General features: G+C 32.1%; 1 protein-coding gene across 1 annotated transcript in view; it reads right to left on the bottom strand.

Moving 5' to 3' along the window:
• Positions 1 to 25,421, bottom strand: part of LOC139504046 (uncharacterized) — a 108,335-nt gene that overhangs the window by 15,225 nt on the left and 67,689 nt on the right. Inside the window, exons 33-43 of the mRNA XM_071294105.1 lie at positions 22,986 to 23,176; positions 18,881 to 19,019; positions 17,132 to 17,322; positions 16,039 to 16,177; positions 14,869 to 15,095; positions 8,646 to 8,765; positions 7,947 to 8,068; positions 6,155 to 6,460; positions 4,916 to 5,123; positions 1,790 to 2,040; positions 210 to 423 (exon numbers count right to left, since the gene is read on the bottom strand). Coding sequence (XP_071150206.1) covers positions 210 to 423; positions 1,790 to 2,040; positions 4,916 to 5,123; positions 6,155 to 6,460; positions 7,947 to 8,068; positions 8,646 to 8,765; positions 14,869 to 15,095; positions 16,039 to 16,177; positions 17,132 to 17,322; positions 18,881 to 19,019; positions 22,986 to 23,176 — 2,108 coding nt within the window. The remainder of the gene's footprint in view (positions 1 to 209; positions 424 to 1,789; positions 2,041 to 4,915; positions 5,124 to 6,154; positions 6,461 to 7,946; positions 8,069 to 8,645; positions 8,766 to 14,868; positions 15,096 to 16,038; positions 16,178 to 17,131; positions 17,323 to 18,880; positions 19,020 to 22,985; positions 23,177 to 25,421) is intronic.

Here is a 25,421-nt window from a genome sequence, read left to right as displayed (position 1 = left end):
CACTTTGTGGCGATTAAAGTTTACGATTTAATATTTTCTTGATGTTGTTGAATAAACAAGATCTAAGCCAACCTAATTGTGATTATATATATTTGAATAGTTCTTATATTTGCATATTTTTTATACTATCGAATATCACAAACAATAAGTTGGTTTATGGCTTGGTACAATAGATAAGACCTTTACATCTGCAAAATATATGTACTTACATATACCAAATGGCGACCGCCTGTAACAAAATCCCACTGGTCTTACTCTGTAGAACAGATGACAATTATTCGATTTTTCACAACAATTTTCTTTAGGGATAACATTATCACTTTGGTATGTGACAGTTTCAGTAAAAGGATTTCCTGTAATCATAGTACCAGCGTCTGGACTATTCCTGAGAAGGAATCCCCACCACTGGTGATAGCAGCAAATCTGTTAAATAAAGTTTATATATTTGTTTAAGGAATGTCTGTAATTTTTTCTGTCTATGAAGAAATTACATAAGTGATGTGGTGCACACTGACTAATAATATTAAGTGTGCACTTCATTTTTTTATGTTATTCTGAATAGACAGAAAACATATTACAGTCATTTCTTATAATTTAATTCAAAATTTCGATTTTCAACCGGCGTAAATCATAAAAAAACGTTGTTTACGTCTTGTTCACATGACATAATTGTTCCTATGAAATGATTAACAAAACACTGTCAGCCAATCAGAAGACAATCATCATCCAACATTAAATTATAAACAATTACGTTTGAATGTAGCGTTTGTTTGGCATGGTTGTGTGTGCTTTATATCTAAAAATGATATATAAAATTTTACGAAATACACACAAGGCCTGTCATGTATAGATGCATGGTTGGTTTCTTTTATGTTGCTTTTATATTCTATGTCGATGTAACATACGACAGCGTATTCTTTTAACAGTCAATTTCATTCTTTGTAATCTAGATCTTCACAAATACATAGATTAGTAAAACCACTTCCAAGGTCCCTTTTTAGTAAGTCAAAGACATGTAGTGATGGTCTTTAAAGGCATTTAACCATCACTTTATTGAATGATATCAATCAACAGGTATAGATGAGATTTCATTCTAAACATCATATGCTAAAATTGTTTTCATCTTCATAGATGCAGTGATGCATATTAAAGCAGATATAAAAGAGGGACGAAAGATACCAAAGGGACAGTCAAACTCATAAATCAAATACAAACTGACAACGCCATGGCTAAAAATGAAAAAGACAAACAGAAAAACAATATTACACACGACACAACATAGAAAACTAAAGAATAAACAACACGCTCTACATGTGGCACCCGTCGTGTTGCTTATGTGATTACAAATCCGGTAAATAGTCTAAATCGGTAGGTCATATTCATGAAAGGAAAGGGGATTGTAGTTACGACGTAATGAACATATCCGATATCATTTGTGAAACGGTTATTCCATAACGGTCAACCAACTCGTGATGGCGTCCGTAAAATTTACGAAGGGATGATTTCAACTTCACCATTTGGAACTCTTGGTTTAATAGCTTCCTTGTGAGCAGCAAACCTCTATCAAGAAAATCATGATAGGAAATGCAAGCACGGGAATATCGTATCAATTGGGAGATATATACCCCGTATGCAGGTGCTGCTGGAATGTTGCTACTTAGAAATGGAAAGTTCACAATTGGAAAGCTGAAATCATCTCTTTTGTCGTAAAGTTTTGTTTCCAACCGACCCTCATTGTCAATTTCTAGATGTAAGTCAAGATATGAAGCCGACTCATATGTGTACTTACACGACTGGTACCAAATCTGTAGTTGGCATAGCACACAGCATTATTGTGATACGAAAAGACAAAAAATCTTCCATCAAAAACAAGCATTCCCTGATTACACGGACAAATATTAGATAACAACCTCCTTGCATTTCTCATGCTCCATCTAACTGAATTAACATTCCTACGATACCACCGCACACACTGAAAAGCTGGATTATCTTGTATTGGACGCTTTGCATGAAGTGACATAAAAAATACACCATTTACACCTGCAATAAAATTCAAAATATATGATTCCAGCAAATAATCATTTTACAGTTGAAAATATATTTGTCCTATAGATTGCTTATATAAATTCAAATTGTTTCATCGATTTTAAAGGCATATATGTATCTGAGCTGACAAAACAGACATTGATATCACTACAAAAGTCAAAAAGTCTGAAAAGACCAGTTTTTGTCTGAATTTGCATGAATTTTTACTAGACAATTTTTATTTGTCTGCATAATTTTTAAAAAATCTTGACATAGTATTAATTTGTCTAAAAAGGTTCTTGATTTTTCTTGACAAGTGTCTTGACAGTATTAACATTGTCTTAAAATTTCTCGACACTTCCTGTACCATCTGATAAGACCAATTCTTGACTGTCTTAAATTTGTCTCGATCTGTCTTGACATATTCTTGACATTCTAAATAATGTCTGAATATGTCTTGACACATTGTTGACAGTATAAAATATGTCTTAACACTATCTCAACAGTATAAATTTCGCCTGAAATGTGTACAGACTTATTCTGCACGTTTTATGACATTCTATTGCTGTTATATACTAGTACCCGTTATTTTTATGGCTAAACTAAACTTTGAAGAATCAAGGATTAATTTGGTATAGTAAGATACCCTTTTTGTACACCTAAGTTAGAATACCCTGATTAATCCCCCATGTAGTTTACATTTGATTTATTTTTATTAAACATTAAATTAATTGTTTTCACTTGGAATACAAGTCGAAGTAACTGACAAACAGCATTTAGATTTTTTCCATTCGCAAAACTGCCAGTCAAATTTGCTTTACTAAAATAGGTGTCTTGAAGGCGGTTTTAAAATATGACCATGTGTCTCTTTGACCCCACAATTCATCTTTTGGGTTTGTGTGGCGAAAACAAGAGGGGTAGGGGCTTTCGTACAGGTCAACGAATTTTTTTATCAGCTTGATTCAGACCCTTTTCATTTTTAGAACAACCCAAAAACATTTTTTATTCAAATTTGAGTGTTGAATTTTATAATTTTTTTATAAAAAAAAGTTTGAAATATTTCCTTCCTGAAAAGAATAAAATGTTTAGATCTATTCTATGTATGTCTGTTTGAGATCCATTTCATAAGACCAATCGAATCATTGACAAAAAAAAATTCAACACTCATTGTGAATAAATTTTTTTTTTATTATTCCTGGAGTAGATAATAATTTTCTTTTAATCTTTGGAATGGTCAACTGATAAGTTGTATGGCTGCTTACAGGTAAATCAGTAATTTCTATTATTATATCAGTTGCGCGTGTTCTAGGGTGTGGAATGCCTTAATTTTATGGGGAACATCCTGTCAATGTATAATACTTAGTATATATTCCAGTAGATGACATTACACAAATTTTTCTTCTGTTAAATGAATGATTTGTATATTATCATAATTTGCTATTTATATAAACCACATTTTTCAATAATAATTATTTACCATATTAACATTGAATATTATGAATGTAGAGTGAAATATGTCTACAGTATGATTGGTTTTAATCATTTAATTAATAAGATTTAGGAATCAAAATTTGTATTTTTTAAAAACCCACTTTTAAATTGTTTTATATCAACACACCCATATTTAAATTATTTTATACATTAGATTTCATAGCCATATATGCATTTTTAAAAATATTTAGATACCCAAATTTAAAATTATTTTACATGCCCAACTTTCATAATTGTTGTAAGAAGTAACTTAAAACAACAGTATATTATGTAAAGAGAAATTAAGAATGAAGTTATATCATGAATATCGGTTGTAAAATTGAGAACTGTCAAGTAAATTTAAGACACAATTCAAAATGTTCAGAATATGTCAAGCCATACTGAGAAAAAATAAGAATGTCTAGAATATGTCGAGAATTTTCAAGACAGTATTCAAATGTCAAGAATTTGTCAAGAAATTTTAAGACAATATTCAGAATGTCAAGAATATGTCGAGTAAATTTCATACAAATTTGATATAAATGAGAATTTGTCAAGAAAAATTAAGACACAAGTCATACTTTTGGAGAATGTCGAGTAAAAGTTCATGCAAATCAAGACAAAAACTGGTCTTTTCAGACTTTTTGACTTTTATAGTGTATGCATGGTCATTATCATACTTTAGTGACCTGTTTGTAAAACTTTGAATGGTTTCTACTCTAAAATAGTTTACTTTAAAGTTTGCTGTTTTGGCTAAACCTTTTGAAACTTTGGGTTCTCAATGCTCTTTATCTAATTTTATTTTATTTTGCTTTTAACTTTTTCATTTGCTTATTTTTTATGAGTAATGCAAAGACAAAACATTGGTCTAGCATACAAAATGTTATTTCTGGTATCAATGAGTTTATTGATTATTTTAATAAAAGGGTGTGTATGGTGTTACGCACACAATCAGATGTTTATCAGTACAATTGATGTCTTGATTTGTCATCTTCAGACATACAGAGTTTATCGTATGTCATATATGCCAGCTAAGATGATTAAATTCCTAAATGGTTTGGCTTTTCAACTGTCATGATTCTAAAGGTACAGATCAGTCTTTTTGAGATAAAACACAATAATTATTTTGGTGTAAAACATTGGATGCTCAGTATCTTTCTTTGAGTTTAATATATTGAAAACTTCAAGAAACTTAGGTTTCAAACCACTGAGGCAAACATATTTATATGCATATATACATTTCATTAAACTTTTTGGAACTGATGAATTTGTTTAGATAACATAGGATTATCATTAATAAAGATATGCTTATTCATTAAACATTATTTGTGCGTTTAAATACAAGTATTAAACATGTCAAATGCAACAATTTTCCTAGTCTTAGTGGCATTAATCCTTAAAAATTTCAATATCTACCCACCATCAAATGTGTTCCCTTTTAATTCACTAACGTTAAAGGCACTTTCTGTGAAGGAGTATATACTTGATAAAGTTCCATCTAATCCAGAATATCCCATAGCACATTGTCTACCACCAGGTGGAGACAGGATATTAACATCCTTAAACAAGGAGTAAGCATAGGTCTTTGCACCATTTGTTGCCAAAATAAATTGAAATGTTACAGTTTCCTTAAAAGAAAAAAAGAACGTAATAAAATGTATATGAAACTTCATTTAAACACAATATTTCCCCTGAATGACAATATTTATATACAGCTACTATCAGCATTATGGGTATAAAGGTATCATTTATCATTTTAACTTGGTATAAAACAATTTTCGTAGTAGATCTCAGGACCTAATACTTAATGTCTAAAAGAGGATATAAAGATACCAGAGGGATAATCAAACTCATAGATCGAATATAAACGGACAACGTCATGGCTAAAAAGGAAAATGACAAACACAAAAATAACAGAACACAAGACACAACATAGAAACTATGAATTAGCAACACGCATCCCGTCAAAAAATGGGATGGTCTCAGGTGCTCTGGAAGATCCTGCTCCACGCGTCGTTTATATATATAAAAAGTTTAGTTGAACATATGTACTAAGTTTCTAATGTATTGGACTTCAACTTAATCAAAAACTACATTGACCAAATATTTTAACCTGAAGCGGGACAGACAGACTGACGAACGAAATAATAAAAATGTCCTTTCTCCTAATAGCTAAAAACATAGGGTATACTGTTTTCACAATATATTCACCATAAGATAAATCATGAGAGGGTATATAATATAGATATATAACATGAACCTAAATAGTTATTTCAGGCAAATTCTATAGGTATGAAATCTTGTAAATTTACCCTTTTCTTTTTTTTTTCTCTTTTTTAGTGTTTATTTTTAGTGAATTTGAATACACATTTTTACCTATTGGTATCAAAATCAGCATGTGCCAAAGCAGATAAAATATTCAGTATAAAAAACAAGGAGCAATTAAAAATTTTGAAAAAAAAACATGTACTAGAAATAGGAGATAGGTATAAACCAATATAGTATTTTCAATGATACACCAATCAAAGAGAGGCATGCATATGATATCCCCCTTAGTTATTGGCCTCAGTGAATATCATGTCTCTGTGGTTAATAAATCATTGTATCAATCTTAGTAAAAGCAAATAATTGTACATAAAATCTTACTATGTGTACTTACTACATCACCATATAGCCTTGCATTTTCCCATGTCGCAATATACACACAAGACGCCGAAAAGTCACCTTTTTTAGAGTAATAATTGACATTAGAAGAGACTTTATTCAACACTGTTTCAATCAGGGTTCTATTTCCAAAATCATCATCGTCACTATAGAGATGATAATACATCTTCTCAGTTGATTTATATACAACCAAATCTGTCCATAATGCAGCTAGTATATCTCGATCTGAAACCACGCTCAATTCTCTTGGAACATAGGAAGTATATCTGCATCCCATGCATGCCAGACCATTGGAGGAAAACTGTGAATGAAATGTACAAAAAAGTGAAATATGCAGATTGTAACAACTTTATAGCAACAGGTATGATTGATGATAGTTATCAATGGTAACAGTGCTTATAATTTGACATACCCGACTGGTTTTTCGTCTACAAACGACTCATCAATGACGCTCACATAAGGTCAGGAAGTCTAAACAAGAATAAAATTGAAGAGCATTGAGGACCAAATACTCCAAAAAGTTGTGCCAAATACCGTAAAGATAATCTATGTCTGGGACAAGAACATCCTAAAACTGGCGTCACACTTCAGCGTATACCACCGACGAACGCCGGTCGTGGAAAAAACATGTACGCTACCGATATGCTAGTAATTATGGACACATTTAACTTGTCAATCATGTCTGTATCGTGTATACAATGAGCTTTATCCGTATTTAGGGCGAACGAGAAGCGCACTTTTATCGGGCGTTTATGTACTGTATGTTGGCGTTTGTCTGGTGTTTGTCAAACATGGAGAAGATGGACGCTACGCAGGAAAAACTTCCATTGAATGTATATGAGACGCATCTTGGTCGTACAATGGACGACTAGCCATGCTTTTGGCGCATCTTAGACATGCAATTGTGGGATGTTTCACTGAACAAGTACATTTTTTTATTAAGAGTCCCTCTGATCCTCATCTCCGGGTGAATGATTTTCGCGCTGCATTCAATACCCATAAGTTGCCTTCGTTTGTTATATATATGCTCTTGGTCACGTTATTGTCTCTTTTGACAAAAAAGTATTCCCCTTCTTCCTTGTTAATTTTATTGTGTATACTACTTCTGGATACATGATCTTGTAAATTCATGGACATATGCCCCTATTTTAATATCAAAGGACGTGTTAATGAATGTCAGAATACGTTTTCTGATACGCCATGGGTGCGTTTTATACGTCCACGGAGCGCTGTAACAACGCCAGGCACATGTCACAAACACGCCCCGCATATGTTCTAGCAAAAGTCCAAGTAAAAGTCGAACAATCTTGGGGCCTATACAACGTGCCCTAAACGTGTGTCAAAATTATCTGTACCGTTTTCCAACGTGCTTATAACGTATGTATAACGTCCGTGTAGCGAACAAGTATTTGTTTGAAAAACCCTAGAGCTAGATGAAAATATTTATCTTTTTCGTGACTGAGGAATTACATCTTTAATTTTGAGGGTGTTTAGGACTTAAACTCATATTGTGTTATGCTTAGAAATTATGAATTTGTGATTAATATTTCGAAATTGGGAAAAGTAGGCTTTATTTTATCAGGCATTTTAAATTCAGCGTTTCATTTTCTGGAATTTCAAGATGACATCCTCCTATCCTCTCGCAAGTGGAATAACCTGTATCGTCTAGATAAGAAAACATTGAAACAACTAGTGAATAAAAAGGAACAGTCACGATTAAAAAATACATGAACGAATGTTTGCTGAGCTGCAAATGATATGAAATGTGTAGAAGAGTATAAACTTACTGTCAAGTATTTGTAACTGTCACCTAAGAAAGGAATTGATGTGAAACATCCTAAGTTATTAGTTGACACGTCATCTCCGTAAAGTCGTGAATCAGCAGTTGGTTCTCCGAATGCCATAAATTCTGGAATATTTGTCTAAATGTGTTATTAACATCACAAAACTACATGTTTAAATGAATATTATATACATAAGAGTTCCGATGACGGTACAGCGATAAATAGTAACCTCTTTGAAACTTTATGTTTTGACAACTTGTTGTTGTGTTGCTGTCTATTATTCTTAAGTGTATTTTTCTATTCAGATATAACCATATTAATAGATGCAAAAATATTGTTACTCATGACTTTTAAGATCTACTGATTGATTGATGACTCTGGCAAGAGATACCGGGGCATCAATAAATGTATTACTAGTTCATTATCTTTAAAAAAAAATTTGATGAACAACAAATATGAATAATGTCCGAATATCCATTGTGTATGTTACTTAAAACTAACCACACTGTTTTGAACTCGTTAAGTACAGTGGATGCATATCTTTCTGAAACTTCGAATTAAGAGTTATTTTCCTCCCCTCAATATAATGCCATGTGTCAAACCAAAGAAATGCACACCTGTCATGTTTTATCTACTTTTTTTATAACAAACTGGCATATGTTTCTACAATCAAATATAAGAAAGAAAAAAACAATATCATACCTGAGGCACGTGCTGCGCCTGATGTTGTTTGTGATGTGTTTGTTGTTTGTGTAGATGGTGTTGTTGACTTTGTTGTTGTGTCCTTTGAAGTTTCTAGTGTTGTTGCTTGAGTTGAAGTGTCTTAGGTAATAAAATAATGTTATATACATCGTTAACATATTGCAAATCAATACAGCTGAAGCAATATATTCAATATTTAAAAAAAAACCAGGATGTGTGGCTGTTTGATGATTTTGTCTTTTAAGCATGTACTCCTCTAAGAAGCCAACAATTTCTAGAATTACACTTGTTTTCTTAACCTTATTTTTGTTAAAAAATAATTGGTGAAGACAAAATGATATGGTTGTGCACTTTTTCTATGCTACGACTCTTTGGAAATACCCAATTTGGATGATTTTTCCATTTTTCATCAATTTTTACCTATTTTTGGGCTATTATCGTGAAAAAAATCACAGTTCCACAATTAAATTTTTTTCATACTTGCAATAAAGATGAAGTGGACCAATCTGAATTATATTAGAAAGTTTTGTCATATTTTGATGCTTTTTTGTGTCAAATTTTCCTTGCTGTCAATTTTATAAATTTGTGATTTTTCTCAGTTTTAAGAACAATAATTATATGCAGATTATTTCGATTTTTTTGTTATTTATTTTGATATGGGATGTTCATGATTCTAGTACGATCATTTTTGTATCTCTCACCCATGTTCTCAAAATTTTGGCTAAAAAGACTTATTTGATTGATCGTAAAGTTTTGAAACTGGATTCTGCTAGCTTCTTCTATACGTATTTAATTCCAATTATGGAACACCTTCTCATTGGAATTATTTCCAGATGATGAGTAATAAAAGTTTGTCGCAGACATAAAAGTTTCTAGTAAATTAAAATTATATACACTAAGATACAAAGTTCACGGATTGAAATATAAACGGGAACAAAAAAAAAACCAAATAATAACGGGACAAGATCACTTAAGTTTTATACAATAAAAATAAAGGGGACACCCCTGCTTCTACCTTGTCACATATGCACAAGCAGCTCATATCACAAATGTTCAATATATATATATGGTTTTAACTTTATATACAGTTCATTGGACGGATTCACGATTTCTGCAGAATACAAGATCTTTCGGTATGCAACCTATAGCACAGATCGGTTGACATTTTCTGAATTTTGTCTAAATCGGTAAAACTGTTATTATCAGGCAACATAAACGTACTGTCAATAATTAATTTAACGATATCTAATTGATTTTTAAATCTTTCGGTCCATCCTGACGTGCCAATAATAGAGATCACTAAGGCCTTTAAATGAGGAATACTGCTTTTCTTTGCTGATGTAATACCGGGCAGAGAAGTACAAAGTGTGTTATGTCCTCATTTGATGTTCCACATAATCTGCATCAGGAAGACTCTGTTCCAACACTAAATTTATGTGTATTTGACTCAACGAGGTATGTTCCCGTTAAAAGACGAATTTTTACTGCTCCTTTCTTAACATCTAATATTGTTGATGATAAGCAGGTCCAAACAGCTGAGTGTACTGATCCAATTTGTAAAAGAGTTCTATCCAGGTGCACTAAAGTAGTTTTAGATTCTTTTTCTTCCACAAAAAAATTTGTCCAATATTTTTGAAGAGCCATTTTTATCGACGATTTCCATTTAAGTTTTGTTGAAGGTTGTTGCTTTAATGAATCAATGCTTGGCAAATCAGACATAGCTAACGTACCTGCGACCTTACAGAAGAAGCGTTGTTGATTATCCATATTCATAATTAGTGGTCTGTATAACAGATCCAGTATTGTTGAGTTGTTGCATGAGAAAATGTTATACAGGAAAGAAAGTTGCCATTTATGGATTTTAGCCTCAATTGTAAGAGCGCCTAAGATGAGATTTACAGCTCCAGTAGCTGTTCTTGCGGGCATTGACTGATTTATTCTCATGAAAGGGTGACAAGATGACCATATGCTTCTGTTTAAGTGGTTGAATCTCTATATGCCATACATCAGCCGTGGAATGACGTAGCTCTGATAAATTTTATGAGATGTTTTTTTGCGGATTGATAGCATTTTTGCCAAGCTGACCAGTGTTCATCAGGGAATACAACGTTCTTCTTGCAATGCTGATACGTACTTCGATGTTTACATCATTTTCTTTTATTTCTGCTCTTATTAGACCAAGATGTGTAGTATCTTCTGATGGATATATATATATATATATATATATATAGTTTTTGTCTAAGGTCAATTGTAGATCAGATGTGTTAATGATTTTAGGTTTATTTAAAATGACTGCCTTTGTTTTTGAAGGATTATTGGTTACTCTAGATTGGTGGGCATGGTGATTAGTTACAGAGAACATACATTGCAGTTCCTGTTCACAGTTGCTAATAAAGGCTACATTGTCTTCACATGTTGAGCAGCCCACATATGTTGTGCCTATTTTAAATTCTAAGCTATGTGATTTAAGATCTTTAAGGAGATTGTTGACATATACTTTGTAGAGAAATGGAGAAAGGATTCCACCCTGGCGTACGTCTTGATAAATTTGGACGCTATTGTCAATGTTTCCTTTCCATTTGACCTTTGAGACTAGACCACTGTATAAGTTTATTTTACTATTGTCCACATTGAATGGTTTTGTGTGTGTTCATGTAGCTCATCCAGCATTATAATATGATCCACTATATCAAATGATTTCTGACTGTCAACAGTAATTAGGTACAAATGTTCAATTATGAGATTTTAACTTCTCCTCTAGCCTCAGATATAACAGCGCAGCCATAAGCATAGACATGCCCTTTGTAAACCAAATTGAAGAGTTGATTGTTTAAAGATTTGAGTCAGAGATGGCAGTATGGTACATTCAAAGAGCTTTGACACAACAGGTGTGACGGCAATTCCCCTGTAGTTGTCCATCATCACTGGATATTTCCTTTTTTTAATACAGGTATTATAATGCCAGATTACTAAAAAACTATTCATTGTAAATACACAATTTTTCACAGAGTTATGTTTGATTATTATATTTCTGAAATTTATTGATATTTTTCACTTGTATCACATATTTTCGAAATAATTCCAGAGCGAGATTTCAACGGTACTTAAACGTCAGAAGGGTACATCCTTAAAATACTAGTAACTATTAAAAGGGCACAAGCTAAGAGATATATAAAAAAAATCTGATATATAATTGTGTTTGCACACTCGAGCTCAATAATGAAATGCAAATACTTAAATAATACTTCGCTTTTGACAGCCAGTATGGTTCAATTTTGTTTAAATAATAAAAACATTGATTATGAATTATTCACTTGCAAGTGAATAATTCGACCTTATTGAATCCATATTCATGTGAACCTCAACTTAACCACTTATAATGAGTGAATTGTGTGTGTGAAAAGTTATTTAAAGAAAAACAAAATGTCAACATAGAAAGTGAAACAAAGGTAAACATTTGATTGACTGATTCGATCCACAAAACATCATTCAACATGAAAATCTCCGAAAGGTGATTTCTCATGGTCCTAAGTTTAGAGAACCCCAACACATCAATTGGAACCATAACTTCAAAATAATTATGGGTTCCATTGAGGACTGCGCCAGAGCATTGGCTAAGCGAGAAGAAGTTGAACTGGACACTTTGTCAGAATGGGTTAAAACTATCAGGTCTCTGATAAAACGTCGCTTTCACAAGTTGTAAAACAGTGGGAACAGTCGACCAAAGTCTGTTTTCAGAGACAAAGAGGCCATGAAATGTCTATCATCTCTTCATGATAAGTATGTTGTTGTTCCCGCGGACAAAGCTTAAAATAATATTGTATGTGTATGTTAATCGTATTACTACGAATGTCTTGTCAAAGAATTGGGTATAAAGGAGCAATCAGGTAATCCCACATACAAAGACATATCATTTGACAAGGATGAGATTTTAGCAAATCTTAAGTCCTTCAATAAACATTACATTGAATGCCAAATCGGAGAACTTACCTTGTTTGTATTGGATACCAAAGCTTCATAAAAATCCGTACAAACAACGGTATACTGCTGGCTCATCTTCATGTTCCACTAAAGAATTGTCCATTAAATTGACTACAATTCTGTCCGCAGTGAAAGAGGGTCTTCAGAAATACTGTGAAACTGTTTACCCGCGTAGTGGTATTAACCATATGTGGATTCTTAAAAATTCTAAAGAACTTCTAAACAATTTTAAATCTAGGTCTTTTACTAATTAGTTCTATCAAAACTTGATTTTTCAACCCTGTATACCACCATTCCCCATGTGAAATTGAAAAATCGCCTTAAAGAAATAATCCACAATGCCTTTAAACATAAAACTGGTAGCATACGCTATAAATTTATTACTTTGGGATTTCATAAGGCATATTTCGTTAATAGTGACAAACAAAAAGGTAAAACATGCTACACTGAAGAACAAGTAGTCAGTATGCTGGAGTTTCTTATCGACAACATATTTGTTGAGTTTGGAGGTAGACTTTTCCAACAAGTTGTAGGCATTCCTATGGGAACAAACTGTGAACTTCTTCTTGCCGACCTCTTCTTATTTTCTTATGAATCGGTGTTCCTACAGACACTTCTCAAAAACAAGAGGATCAAAGAAGCCAGATTATTTAATTTCACTTTCAGATATATTGATGATGTTCTTTCCATAAACTATCCGAACTTTTCTGATTGGGTTCCATTAATATATCCCCCTGAACTAGAGATTAAAGAAACAACAGGCACGGCTTCCTCTGCCTCATTTTTAGACTTATATCTCGAATTTGACTTACACAGTCATCTCAGTACCAGAATCGATGACGAACGAAAGGATTTTAATTTTGAAATTATAAATTTCCTCCACTTTAATAGCAATATACCAACTTCACCTGCATATGGGATATATATATTTCCCAACTTATTCGATATTCAAGAGCTTGCTGCTCCTACACAGACTTTGTAAAACATCATCAGTATCTGAGTAGAAAGTTGATGAACCAGGGGTATGTCAAAGAACGTCTCGTTCTTTTTTCTAAAAAAGTTCATCGGAAGGTACCAAGACCTTGTTGATAAATATTCTGTATGAACTTCACAAAATATACACGATGGTCTTAATGTACAGATTCTGCGTACTGATATTGTTTATCATCTTAACAACATGTTTTATAGTTCTTTCATTTGTATTGTAAATTTTAAAATTGTTTGTTTGCACATTGAACGACAAATCTATGTGACGTATAAAATTTTCTGACGGCAGACACACAAATCAATGAATGTGTTTGCAAATAGATGTTTTTGTGTTCTGTTAAATTGTTCCTTTTAAAATTATTATACGATGATGACTGATGTACTCATATTTTGACTATTGTATTCATTGTGTCTGTTTGGTTAACGCATCAATGTAAATATAACGGAATTTGATGAGACTGTCATCAAAGTGAGAGGGTTAGCGCTAAAGAACCAGGTTAAAACCACCATTTTCTATATTTGAAAATGCCTGTACCAAGTCAGGAATATGACATTCGTTTTTTACTCGTTTTGTTATTTATGTTGCCATGTGATTATGGACTTTTCCGAATGTATTTTCCTCTAAGTTCAGTATTTTTGTGATTTTACTTCCTATACAGGTAAAAACAGTGATAAACATTTATTTTTCATTTATAATATGAAATTAGATAGACCTAGAAAAAGCAGCACGATTTTGATTAATATATTGTATATCTATATTTATGTTTACATCGCTTATATGGTCATCAGATGACTTAAGAGGTTGATAGTTAATTAGATTGCGTCTACACTACAATACACACGAAACTAAGCTACGTATTTTCATACCCTTGCCATGTTAATTGTTTATTTTTAGACTTTTAATAGTTTGGTTAAACGTTTTTCATTGTTCAAAATCAAATATGAGAATTTGATTAAAATCGGTGAACTTGAATTCGACAGCTAGTAACATTTCAACAATACTAACGCCGTAAGGTTGTTATATTTCATATCGTGAAAAAGAAAACCACGATATTTCATGTTCATCGAATTGCAAATTTTCTTCAATCCACGAAAATTGGTACCAACAAAAATAAATCAATTCACAGTAGTTAAGGTTTGGTGTAATATGTTTGTAATAGGTTCTGCAACGAAGAAGTCTGAGTCACTTCTACATTGTACTGTTTTGTCATATGCATATAACACGTATAAAAAGCTATGTATTTTTTTAAACAACTGTTTCTAATGGTTATCTTAACATGTTTAGATAACACCCTACCTTCATCTCCTATTGCACAGTTAAAACAATCGATGCCAACATCGTACCAGTGACTACAGTGTGAAGTATCGATTGAGTATGTACAATTGATTAATTTATGTTCTGAACCAGAGCAATTTATATCATCTAACCAAATGGTTCCATTGCCATCATCCACCAAATTTGAGGGAAGCGCCTCTCCGGAACTAATGACAAACGAAAGACACATGGTTTAAATATTGAATAGTTTTGGTTCCAAGATTTTTGTTATATTCAGTTTTTTTATTTTTTTTTTAGTTGAATACTTGAAGAAAGGTCAAACAATGGTTCTTTTAAAAACCTATTTAGAGAGTAACTTTTTTATTTCAAGTTAATCAATTCAGAATAACATCAGTGTATTGTTAAGTTATTCCATATCTATAAAAGTACCAATCACTTGCTGGAAAATGTGCAAAGTTTAACATTATGAGAAAAAAAGAGAATATGAATAGGAAATAGTTCAATTTGTGTGTGCCAGTGTAACTTGGTACATATAAGTCTAGAGGAACCTAATTATACAACGGTCTGGTAAAATAGTAACATTTTTTTATATTTAAATGCACCTAACATCCAACACTTCGTGCATTAAGAACCCAGTATTTACACTATTCCAATCATGTTAACACTATCTTCAAATTTTGTTTTTATTCCAAACAGCTATTAAATGTTCAAACAATAAGCAACCTTGATTCTGTAATAAGACAATTTTTGCGATAGGAGGTAAATGTGCAGTTATTTATGCATGAAGCTATTAATCAAAACATTCAAAAGGTTTCGGGTGATTGAAAAATTCAAGTGATGTAGAAATAAATTTTTAAGCATACGATAATTCATTAATAAACGGTGGCATTCCCTTCTAATGATCAATACATCGGGTCAAACTATTCTAATGTTTTATAATTAACAGTTGTCAATCCCAATGTTATCTGTACACATAGGAATTTATAACATCGTATCTTTTCCGAGCAAAAGCAGTCTTTCATTTTCAAAGAACTATGTCAAACCTGTTAAACTCCTAATCAATTTAGTTTAAAATAGGTTGATTTAACCGATTTAATTTCAATTATACATTTGTCATGTTTGTGATTCTGCTTTTAATGTCATACACACCAATATCCGAGCTGTCTACAGGCTACTGCTGCATCAACATGACCAAACGCAGTAGAACATATTGTTCCCCATTCACCTCTATAATTAATTTCCAGTCGTCCTCTATTCTGAGCGGAACCTGTTATCAAACGCAAACGACCTACAACGAAAATTCAATCAAAGCAGAGCACCTGAGATCACCCCTATTTTTTTTATGGGGTTCGTGTTGTTTATTCTTAAGTTATCTATGTTGTGTCATGTGAACTGTTGTTTGTTTGTCTTTTTCATTTTTAGCCATGGCGTGGTCAGTTTGTTCTAGATTGATGAGTTTGACTGTCCCTTTCGTATCTTTCGTCCCTCTTTTATAATTTTCAGCAGTTTCCTAAACTTTTTGTATTCATATGACACAAATTACTTTTCTGAACTACTAGTATTTTGATAGATTATTTCAAGTGAAGTTGGTTTTCCTGAAGCACTAAATCATAATTACATTGATAATCAGAATTATTTTGTTATCTGGATGCAATATATTGAAATTATATAAAAAAAAAATCAAATTAAATATTCAAAACTGCTGTTTTCTTATACTTATTTTAGATACTTGTTTACTTAAGCTTGTTATCAATTTCGATTGTATGCTTGTATGAAATTCCAATTGGTTTAATAGTATTCAATTTTCGAAAATTCATAAAACATGTAAAATAACTTTTCACAATGATGATATTGTTTGAATAAATATTGTTATACAACATCTCCAAATTACATAGAAATCACCAGTGCACCTATATTAAATATATAATACGATGGCAATCAACTAGTTGAAAGGAGGGACGAATGATACACAATGTACAGTCACACTCATAGATCGATAATAAACTGACAACGCCATGACCGAAAAAGGATCAAGACAAACAGACACATACCAGTACATAAGAGGCAATATAGAAAATGATATTATTATTGATGTAAATTCACAATTGTGCAATAATCGTTATAGGTACTGCACTGAAGTAAACCGAATTAACGATACTGTGTCTTCCTCATTTCTATACAATAGCCACCATGTGCATATAAATACGATTGCTTCGAACTTTTGATTTAAATCACATCCTACCTTCATCTTTTTCTGCTGGACAGCTGATATAACATTTGACGCCGGCATCGTACCAGTGACTACAGTGTGATGTATCGATTGAGTATGTGCAATTGATTAATTTATGTTCTGAACCAGAGCAATCTATTCTATCTAACCAAATGGTTCCATTGCCATCATCTATATATTGATAGGGAATCATCTGTCCGGAACTATAAATTAATGAAAGATACATGGGATATTTGATATTCACTACTTGTCGTTACGAGATTCAAATTATGTTAAGCACTTTCAATATTAATTATACTCTTTAATATTTCTAAAGTTTTTGTAAATGTTTTCTTCAGATAACTTCTCTTCTATGTGCCGCATCATTCTCTCAATTTCGGACAGTTTGTATCAAAAATTTCTAATTAGACACAAACCAAAATCTACCATCTTTTTTCGGTCCTCATTCCTACCAATCTCAAATATATCACTTCTAAACATTTTATGCAAGCGGGATTAATGCATCAGCAAACAATTACCCTCTAAACAATATGTGATATGTCATGATCTGTAAAACAAGATAATTGGAACCAAATTTAATAATTTAATGGCTTCTATTTTTTCTGCGGTGTTTATATGCTATTCTAATATGACGTGCTTCTTTCGCTTTGTACACAACACCGTGATAAAATTCTCGATATATCTATACTTAGCTCAGACTCCAAGATGTACACAAATGGCTGTTTAAATTTGCCTCCCACGTAAATCCACATGTATAATTACAATTGAATAAAACATTTATTCTGATTCTGACGCATAACAAAAAGAATTTACACATTAGAGAACGGAAAAATGGACAAAAACAAAATAAATTAAATTCCGTGAAATTCCAGTAATGATATTGGCGCATTAACGTCACTTAAAAAACATGACGTCATACGAATGAAAACGTCAAATCTGAAGATTTTTCTATTGCGTTTACCTTCTAAACTCTGATACAATTGCATTGAAATAAAGTATTGAGGTAGGTGTTGCTTGTTTTATGTTCAATTGCATTATTCGCACATTTACTGATTTCAGCAAATCAACATGGCGGCTGCTTGGTTACAACATGTCAACAGTTAATTTGACGGTAGCTTACGATAAAAAATGTAAATTTAAAATTGCAAATGTTGGGTTTACTGAGAAGTAAAAAAAGTAATCAATTTTTTTTTCTAGCGGTTAGTTAAGGATCATTCATGCAGGTTTATTAAATTTGTATTACATTTATCGAACAGTGGGTAAAATAGAACAGCCACACACACGGTATACCCATCATCGCTTCAGTTTTTAAATGATCGTATTTGTCCTATTAGAATCGAAATAACTCATGGAAGCCATAGATTTGTTGTAAATTTACACATGGCCTGGGCCGTGATATTTGTTAATTTTATCCGTCGCTAACGCTCAGGATAAAATTCGAATATCACGGCCCAGGCCATGTGTAAATTTCCAAAAAATCTATGGCATCCATGAATTATTTCTTAAGTATTCATAAACTCAATTTTGACTGATGTCTTTTTATATTACTTTGAAATTTTTTTCGTATCCTTCTAAATGAAAAGTCCAGGTTTCAAAATTTGCTGTCGAATAAAATCTACCAATCGTTGGATATATTACGAACATCGAATTGTAAACAATCAAAACTATCTCATGAACTTGGAATATAATAGGATGAATCAACTGATTTACAATACTAATTCATTGATACATTTGTGATTCTGCTTTTAATGTAATACACACCAATATCCGAGCTGTCTACAGGCTACTGCTGCTTCAACATGACCAAAACTATTAGAACATATTGTTCCCCATTCACCTCTATAATTAATTTCCAGTCGTCCTTTATTGTCAACGGAACCCGTTATAAAACGCAAACGACCTGCAAAGAAAATTCAATCATAAGAAGAAGCTGCTTTAGTAGTTTAATGTATATTTCAAACATTGTTTATTCATGTGCATTTTTGCTAGCTAAGGTTCATGATCTACTTCCCTGCTCTTCACCCTTGGCAGATTGTGTCAACATTTGTGATAACATTAATGTTGCGCCATCTATCTGTTGATTAAAGTCACGCCTATCACGAATACATTATTCTTGGCCAATGGAAGCACTTTAACTCTCATAAATGTGGAGATGAAAATCTTTTTGATTTGATAAAGCCATTTAAAACTGCGACCAATAAAAATCATTACCTTGATTCTCCTAAATTCCTTCTCAATCCGACAAGGGGAAAGCAGGAGAGCGGATCGTAACCCTTGGCTTGCAAAGATGATTTATGTGACGATTATTTTTTTTCGAAACTATTCAGTTAGATTTATTTGAGTAAAGTTTGTTTTCCTTTAGTACCATGTGATAATAACGTTTACAATTATAATTAAAATTCAATTCTTCTTGAATAATTGATAGGTCTTTCCTTCCATATTGTTTTAATTATACTGTCATAAATAAACGGTCATATATATTGATTGATTGGTTTGTTTGTTTATTACTTAAGCACTTGGGATAGGGTCTCTTGAAGCAAGCGGGAAAAAAATGAGATCTTGGACCCCGTATTAAGCACGAGACGGAAACATGTGTGCATGCATATATGTAATGATTGATTAGTTGTTTGATTGATTTATTGGTTGGTTGATTGATTGAATAGTTGGTTGATTGATTGATTGGTTGGTTGGTTGATCAATTAAACATGTTGGATAGGGTCAATCAAAACAAGCGAAAAAAAAGGAAATGAGACATTGGACCCCGTATTAAAGACATGAAACAGAAACATGACAAGGCTCCGTGTTAAAGGCCGTACTTTAACCTATAATGGTTTACTTTTTTAAATTGTTATTTGGATGGAGAGTTGTCTCATTGGCACTCACACCACATCTGCCTTTATCTATTGATTGAATTATTAATTGATTAATTGATTGATTGATTGATTGATTGGTTGGTTGGTTAAACACGTTGATTGGTTGATCAGACACGTTGATTTGTTGGTTAAACACGTTGGATATGGTTTCTTGAAACCAGCGAAAAAGAAACAAATGAGATCTTGGACCCCATATAAAACACATGAGACGGAAACATGCACTGATTGATGGATTGATTGATTTATTTATTGGTTGGTTTGTTAAACACTTTGATTGGTTGATCAATTACTTTGGTTGATTGGTTAAACACGTTGGATAGGTTTCTTGAAACAAGCGAGAAAGAAACAAATGAGATCTTGGACTCCATATTAAACACATGAGACGGAAACATGCACTGATTGATTGATTGATTGATTGATTGATTGATTTATTGGTTGGTTGGTTAAACACGTTGATTTGTTTATCAAACACTTTGGTTGATTGGTTAAACACGTAAGATATGTTTCTTGAAACAAGCGAGAAAGAAACAAATGAGATCTTGGACTCCATATTAAACACATGAGACGGAAACATGCACTGATTGATTGATTGATTGATTGGTTGGTTGGGTGGTTAAACATGTTGATTGGTTGATTAAACACATTGGTTGGTTGGTAACACGTTGGATAGTGTGTCTTGACACAAGCGAAAAAGAAACAACGAGATATTGTACTCCATATTTAACACATGAGACGGAAACATGCACTGATTGATTGATTGATTGGTTGGTTGGTTAAACATGTTGATTGGTTGATTAAACACGTTGGTTGGTTGGTTAAACACGTTGGTTGATTGGTTAAACACGTTGGATAGTGTTTCTTGAAACAAGCGAAAAAGAAACAAATGAGATATTGTACTCCATATTAAACACATGAGACGAAAACATGCACTGATTGAATGATTGATTGGTTGGTTAAACATGTTGATTGGTTGATTAAACACGTTAGTTGGTTGGTTAAACACGTTGGATAGTGTTTCTTGAAACAAGCGAAAAAGAAACAAATGAGATCGTGTACTCCATATAAAACACATGAGACGGAAACATGCACTTATGATTGATTGATTGATTGATTGATTGATTGGTTGGTTGGTTAAACATGTTGATTTGTTGATAAAACATGTTTATTGGTTGATAAAACATGTTTATTGGTTGATTAGACAGGTTGGTTGGTTGATTTAACACGTTGGATAGGGTTTCTTGAAACAAGCGAAAAAGAAACAAATGAGATCTTGGACCCCATATTAAACACATGAGACGGAAACATGCACTGATTGATTGCTTGATTGGTTGGTTAAACATGTTGATTGGTTGATTAAACACGTTGATTGGTTGATTAAACACGTTGGTTGCTTGGTTAAACACGTTGGATAGGTTTCTTGAAACAAGCGGAAAAGAAATAAATGAGATCTTGGACCCCATATAAAACACATGAGACGGAAACATGCATGCACTGATTGATTGATTGATTGGTTTGTTAGTTGGTTTGTTGGTTTGTTGGTTGGTTGGTTGGTTGGAATTCAAACACATATAAAACTATTTAAATAGTGCCAAAATAACATAATTTGCCTTTTAGTACACCTTCCTCAAGGTCATTGCTCCAAAATGTCATTGCAAAAGACCCTATGGGTCAAGAACCTTTTGTTTAAGGGTTTTAGCTAATATTGGCTTTTCATAAACCATAGATAGGGGTTATGTCCCTTACATAATAGTAAAACTTATACAGTCATAACGTAACAAAGTTGCCCCTTGAAGTACCAAGCATTTTTCACTACTTACATTTTCTGTATCTATAACCATTCAAGAATTATAGGGAAATCAAAGACATGTGAAAATCTAAAATATGACCTTGACCTTTGACCTTGACCTATATTTTCAAGTGGTCCAATGACCTCAAATCAAAAGACCCGAGGTCTTTACAACTTACGGTTCATAAGATGTATATGCATACCGATATATATTCAAGGGGAAATAACTCCTATAATAAGTCACTGGATCGCTTCGGTTAAAATTATTTGAAGTTGCGCCATCTGGCAAGGAACATTATAAAAAAACCATTTGCCGCTAAGTCTTACAGTTTAAGAGGAGTAGTGATAAGAGTGTTTTTTTGTAATTTGGGAGATAACTCCTATAAGGTAAATAGTAAATCATGGTTCTTCTGATACAAGATAGATATTAAACCCCTGATACATGGTACCAAAGATCATTTGAATATGTTGTGTACTTTTTGTGATTTTGGACTTTGAAAACGGACGAGAAAAAATAATAATAATAAACAAACGAAATACAGTAAGGTTTTTCCATTAATAAAGGAAAGACCTTAATTATCTTGTTATCTGTATGCTACAAATCGGGATTTTTACAAAACGATTTAAATCAATCAAACATTCAAAACTGTTGTTTTATGCAATTATTTTTATTCTTACTAGTTATCAAAGGTACCAGGATTATAATTTAGTACACCAGAGGCGCGTTTCGACTAATCAAGACTTATCAGTGACGCTCAGATCAAAATAGATATAAAGCCAAACAAGTACAACCTTGACGAGCATTGGGACCAAAAATTCCAAACAGTTGTGCAATTCAAATTACTAAGTTGTTTTGATTTGAATTAGATTGTATGCATATGTAAAATTTTAATTGCTTCAAAAGTTTTTAATTTTCGAAAGTTCATACAAATACTCTATACAAATGATGATATTTTATGAATAAATATCACGAAACAACATCTCCAAATACCATAGCAAACACCAGTGCACCTATATTAAATATCGATTACGATGGATATCAATAAGTTGAAAGATGACGTTCATACACAATTGTACAGTTATCTTTATAGATACTGCACTGAAGTAGACCGGATAAATGGTACTGTGTTTTCCTTATCTATGTACAATAGCCACCATGTGCATATAAATCAGTTGCTTCGAACTTTTGATTTAAATCACATCCTACCTTCATCTTCCTCTGCTGGACAGCTGATATAACATTTGACACCGGCATCGTAACTGTGTCTACAGTGTGAAGTATCGATTGTGTATGTGCAATTGATTAATTTATGTTCTGAACCAGAGCAATCTATTCTATCTAACCAAATGGTTCCATTGCCATCATCTATATATTGATAGGGAATCATCTGTCCGGAACTATAAATAAATGAAAGATACATGGTATATTTGATATTCACTACTTGTCGTTCCGAGATATAAATTATGTTAAGCACTTTCAATATTAAGTGTGCTCTTTAATATTTCTAAAGTTATGGTGAAGTATTCTTCAGATAACTTCTCTTCTATGTGCCGCATCATTCTCTCAGTTTCGGACAGTTTGTATAAAAAAAAAATTAATTAGACACATACCAAAATGTACCACCTTTTTCGGTCCCCATGCTCACCACCTGAATTATATCACTTCAAAACATTTCATGCAAACGGGATAAGTGTACAGCAAAATATAACCCTGTAAACATTATTTGATATGGCATGATCTGTAAAACAAGGTAATTGCAACCAAATATAACAATTTAATGGCTTCAAATTTTTCTGTGGTATTAATATACTAGTATTCATAAACTCAATTTTGACTGAAGTCTTTTTATATTACTTTTAAAAACTTTTCGTATCATATTAAATGAGAAGTCCATATTTCAAAATTTGATGTCGAATTAAATCTACCAATCGTTGGATATATTACGAACATCGAATTGTAAACAATCAAAACTATTTCATGAATTTGGAACATAATAGGATGAATCAAATGATGTACAATACTAATTTTGGACCTTTTGGATTATAGCTCTTCATCTTTTATATAAGCTTTGGATTTCAAATATTTTGGCCATGAGCATCACTGATGAAGAGACATGTATTTTCGAAATGCGCATCTGGTGCAAGAAAATTAGTACCGTTAATGTTATTACTACCACTGGGTCGATGCCTCTGGTGGTGGACTATTAGTCCCCGAGGGTATCACCAGCCCCGTAGCTAGTACTATTTTTTTGTAATTATTTTATTTTTGATGATGAAACATGTGAAATTACATACTACAGTATTCGATACACATTTTAAAAATAAAGTAATACTTGATAAATCAATTAAGTCATATGGATATAATAAGATATATATATAAATATTACAAAAATATTTTGTTAATTAATCAAATAAATTAAATAAAAGCTGCTTCTAACATATGCCATTTCTGATCCATTTTTACTTTTCGTACAGGGGTTAAGAAACATACAGAGTATTTTTCTATATTAATCAAATATTTTAAATATTCTACCCCACCATATTTTGTGGGGGATATGTTCTTACATCTACATTTGTATATATAGTATTTGAATAACAACAAAATATTGTTAACTGTTTTACTGTTAACAAAATCCTCAGACACACCTAACATGACTTCTTTTGCACTAAAAGGCAGGAGAATGCCATAATTTTTAATCCAATCTATAACGGATAGCCAGAAGTTTTGTGATACATTACATTCCCAAAAAATGTGAAAAATATTTTCTTTAAATTCTGAACAAAAAGTACAAAGTTCAGTTTCTTTTAATTTACATTTCAATAAAAATGAATTACATGGTAGAATCCTATGAACAATCTTAAATTGAAAGTTTTACAAAAAAGAGTTTCTGGTTATAATGAAAGGCATGGAATAAATAGCATTCCAATCCTCAATCTGCATATTTAAATCTCTTTCCCATTTTTCACGGGAAGATAAAGATAATACTTTATTATCCTCCAAAAATAATGTATAGAAAAATTTACAAGATTTTGGTTCCTTTTTAACTTTATCTATTAATTTATTTTCAATAATTTCCAGTTTTGAACTACCTTCTATTATAATTTTCCATCTCTTTGGAATCGCACTTAAAATACTATAAAATTCTACAAAATTAGTATTGATATCATACTTTTTTTTAAATTCATCATATGAGAATAATGTATTATTATCTGACATCAGATCATTAATGAAGAATATACTATTTTCAACATATTTGAACCTCAAAATCATCTTGCCATCCATTTTGATGTTCGGATTCAGCCATATGGACTGGGTCAAAATTTCAGTATTGTTATCAGCTTGAAGCTTATTTTTTAACTTGGAAAAATTTACCAGGATATCATGCCAAAATGGATTAACTTTTTCTGCTAAATAAAGTAAACCTTCTTGACTTAAGTGTAAAATCTTGTCTCCCCCAAATTTTTGTATATAACTAAGTAGCAAGACTTTCCAAGGAGAGTAATTTTGGTGATCTAATAATTTATACAGCCAAGACATTTTTACACTATAGCAAAAATAATAAATATTAGGCATCTTAAGACCACCATCACAGTGTTCGGACATCATCACTGCCCTTTTCACTTTATCAGGTTTTCCTTTCCA

Source organism: Mytilus edulis, chromosome 14 (assembly GCF_963676685.1).
Source record: "Mytilus edulis chromosome 14, xbMytEdul2.2, whole genome shotgun sequence".
NCBI classification, from domain to species: Eukaryota; Metazoa; Mollusca; class Bivalvia; order Mytilida; family Mytilidae; genus Mytilus; species Mytilus edulis.
This window is presented reverse-complemented; position numbering and strand designations above follow the sequence as displayed.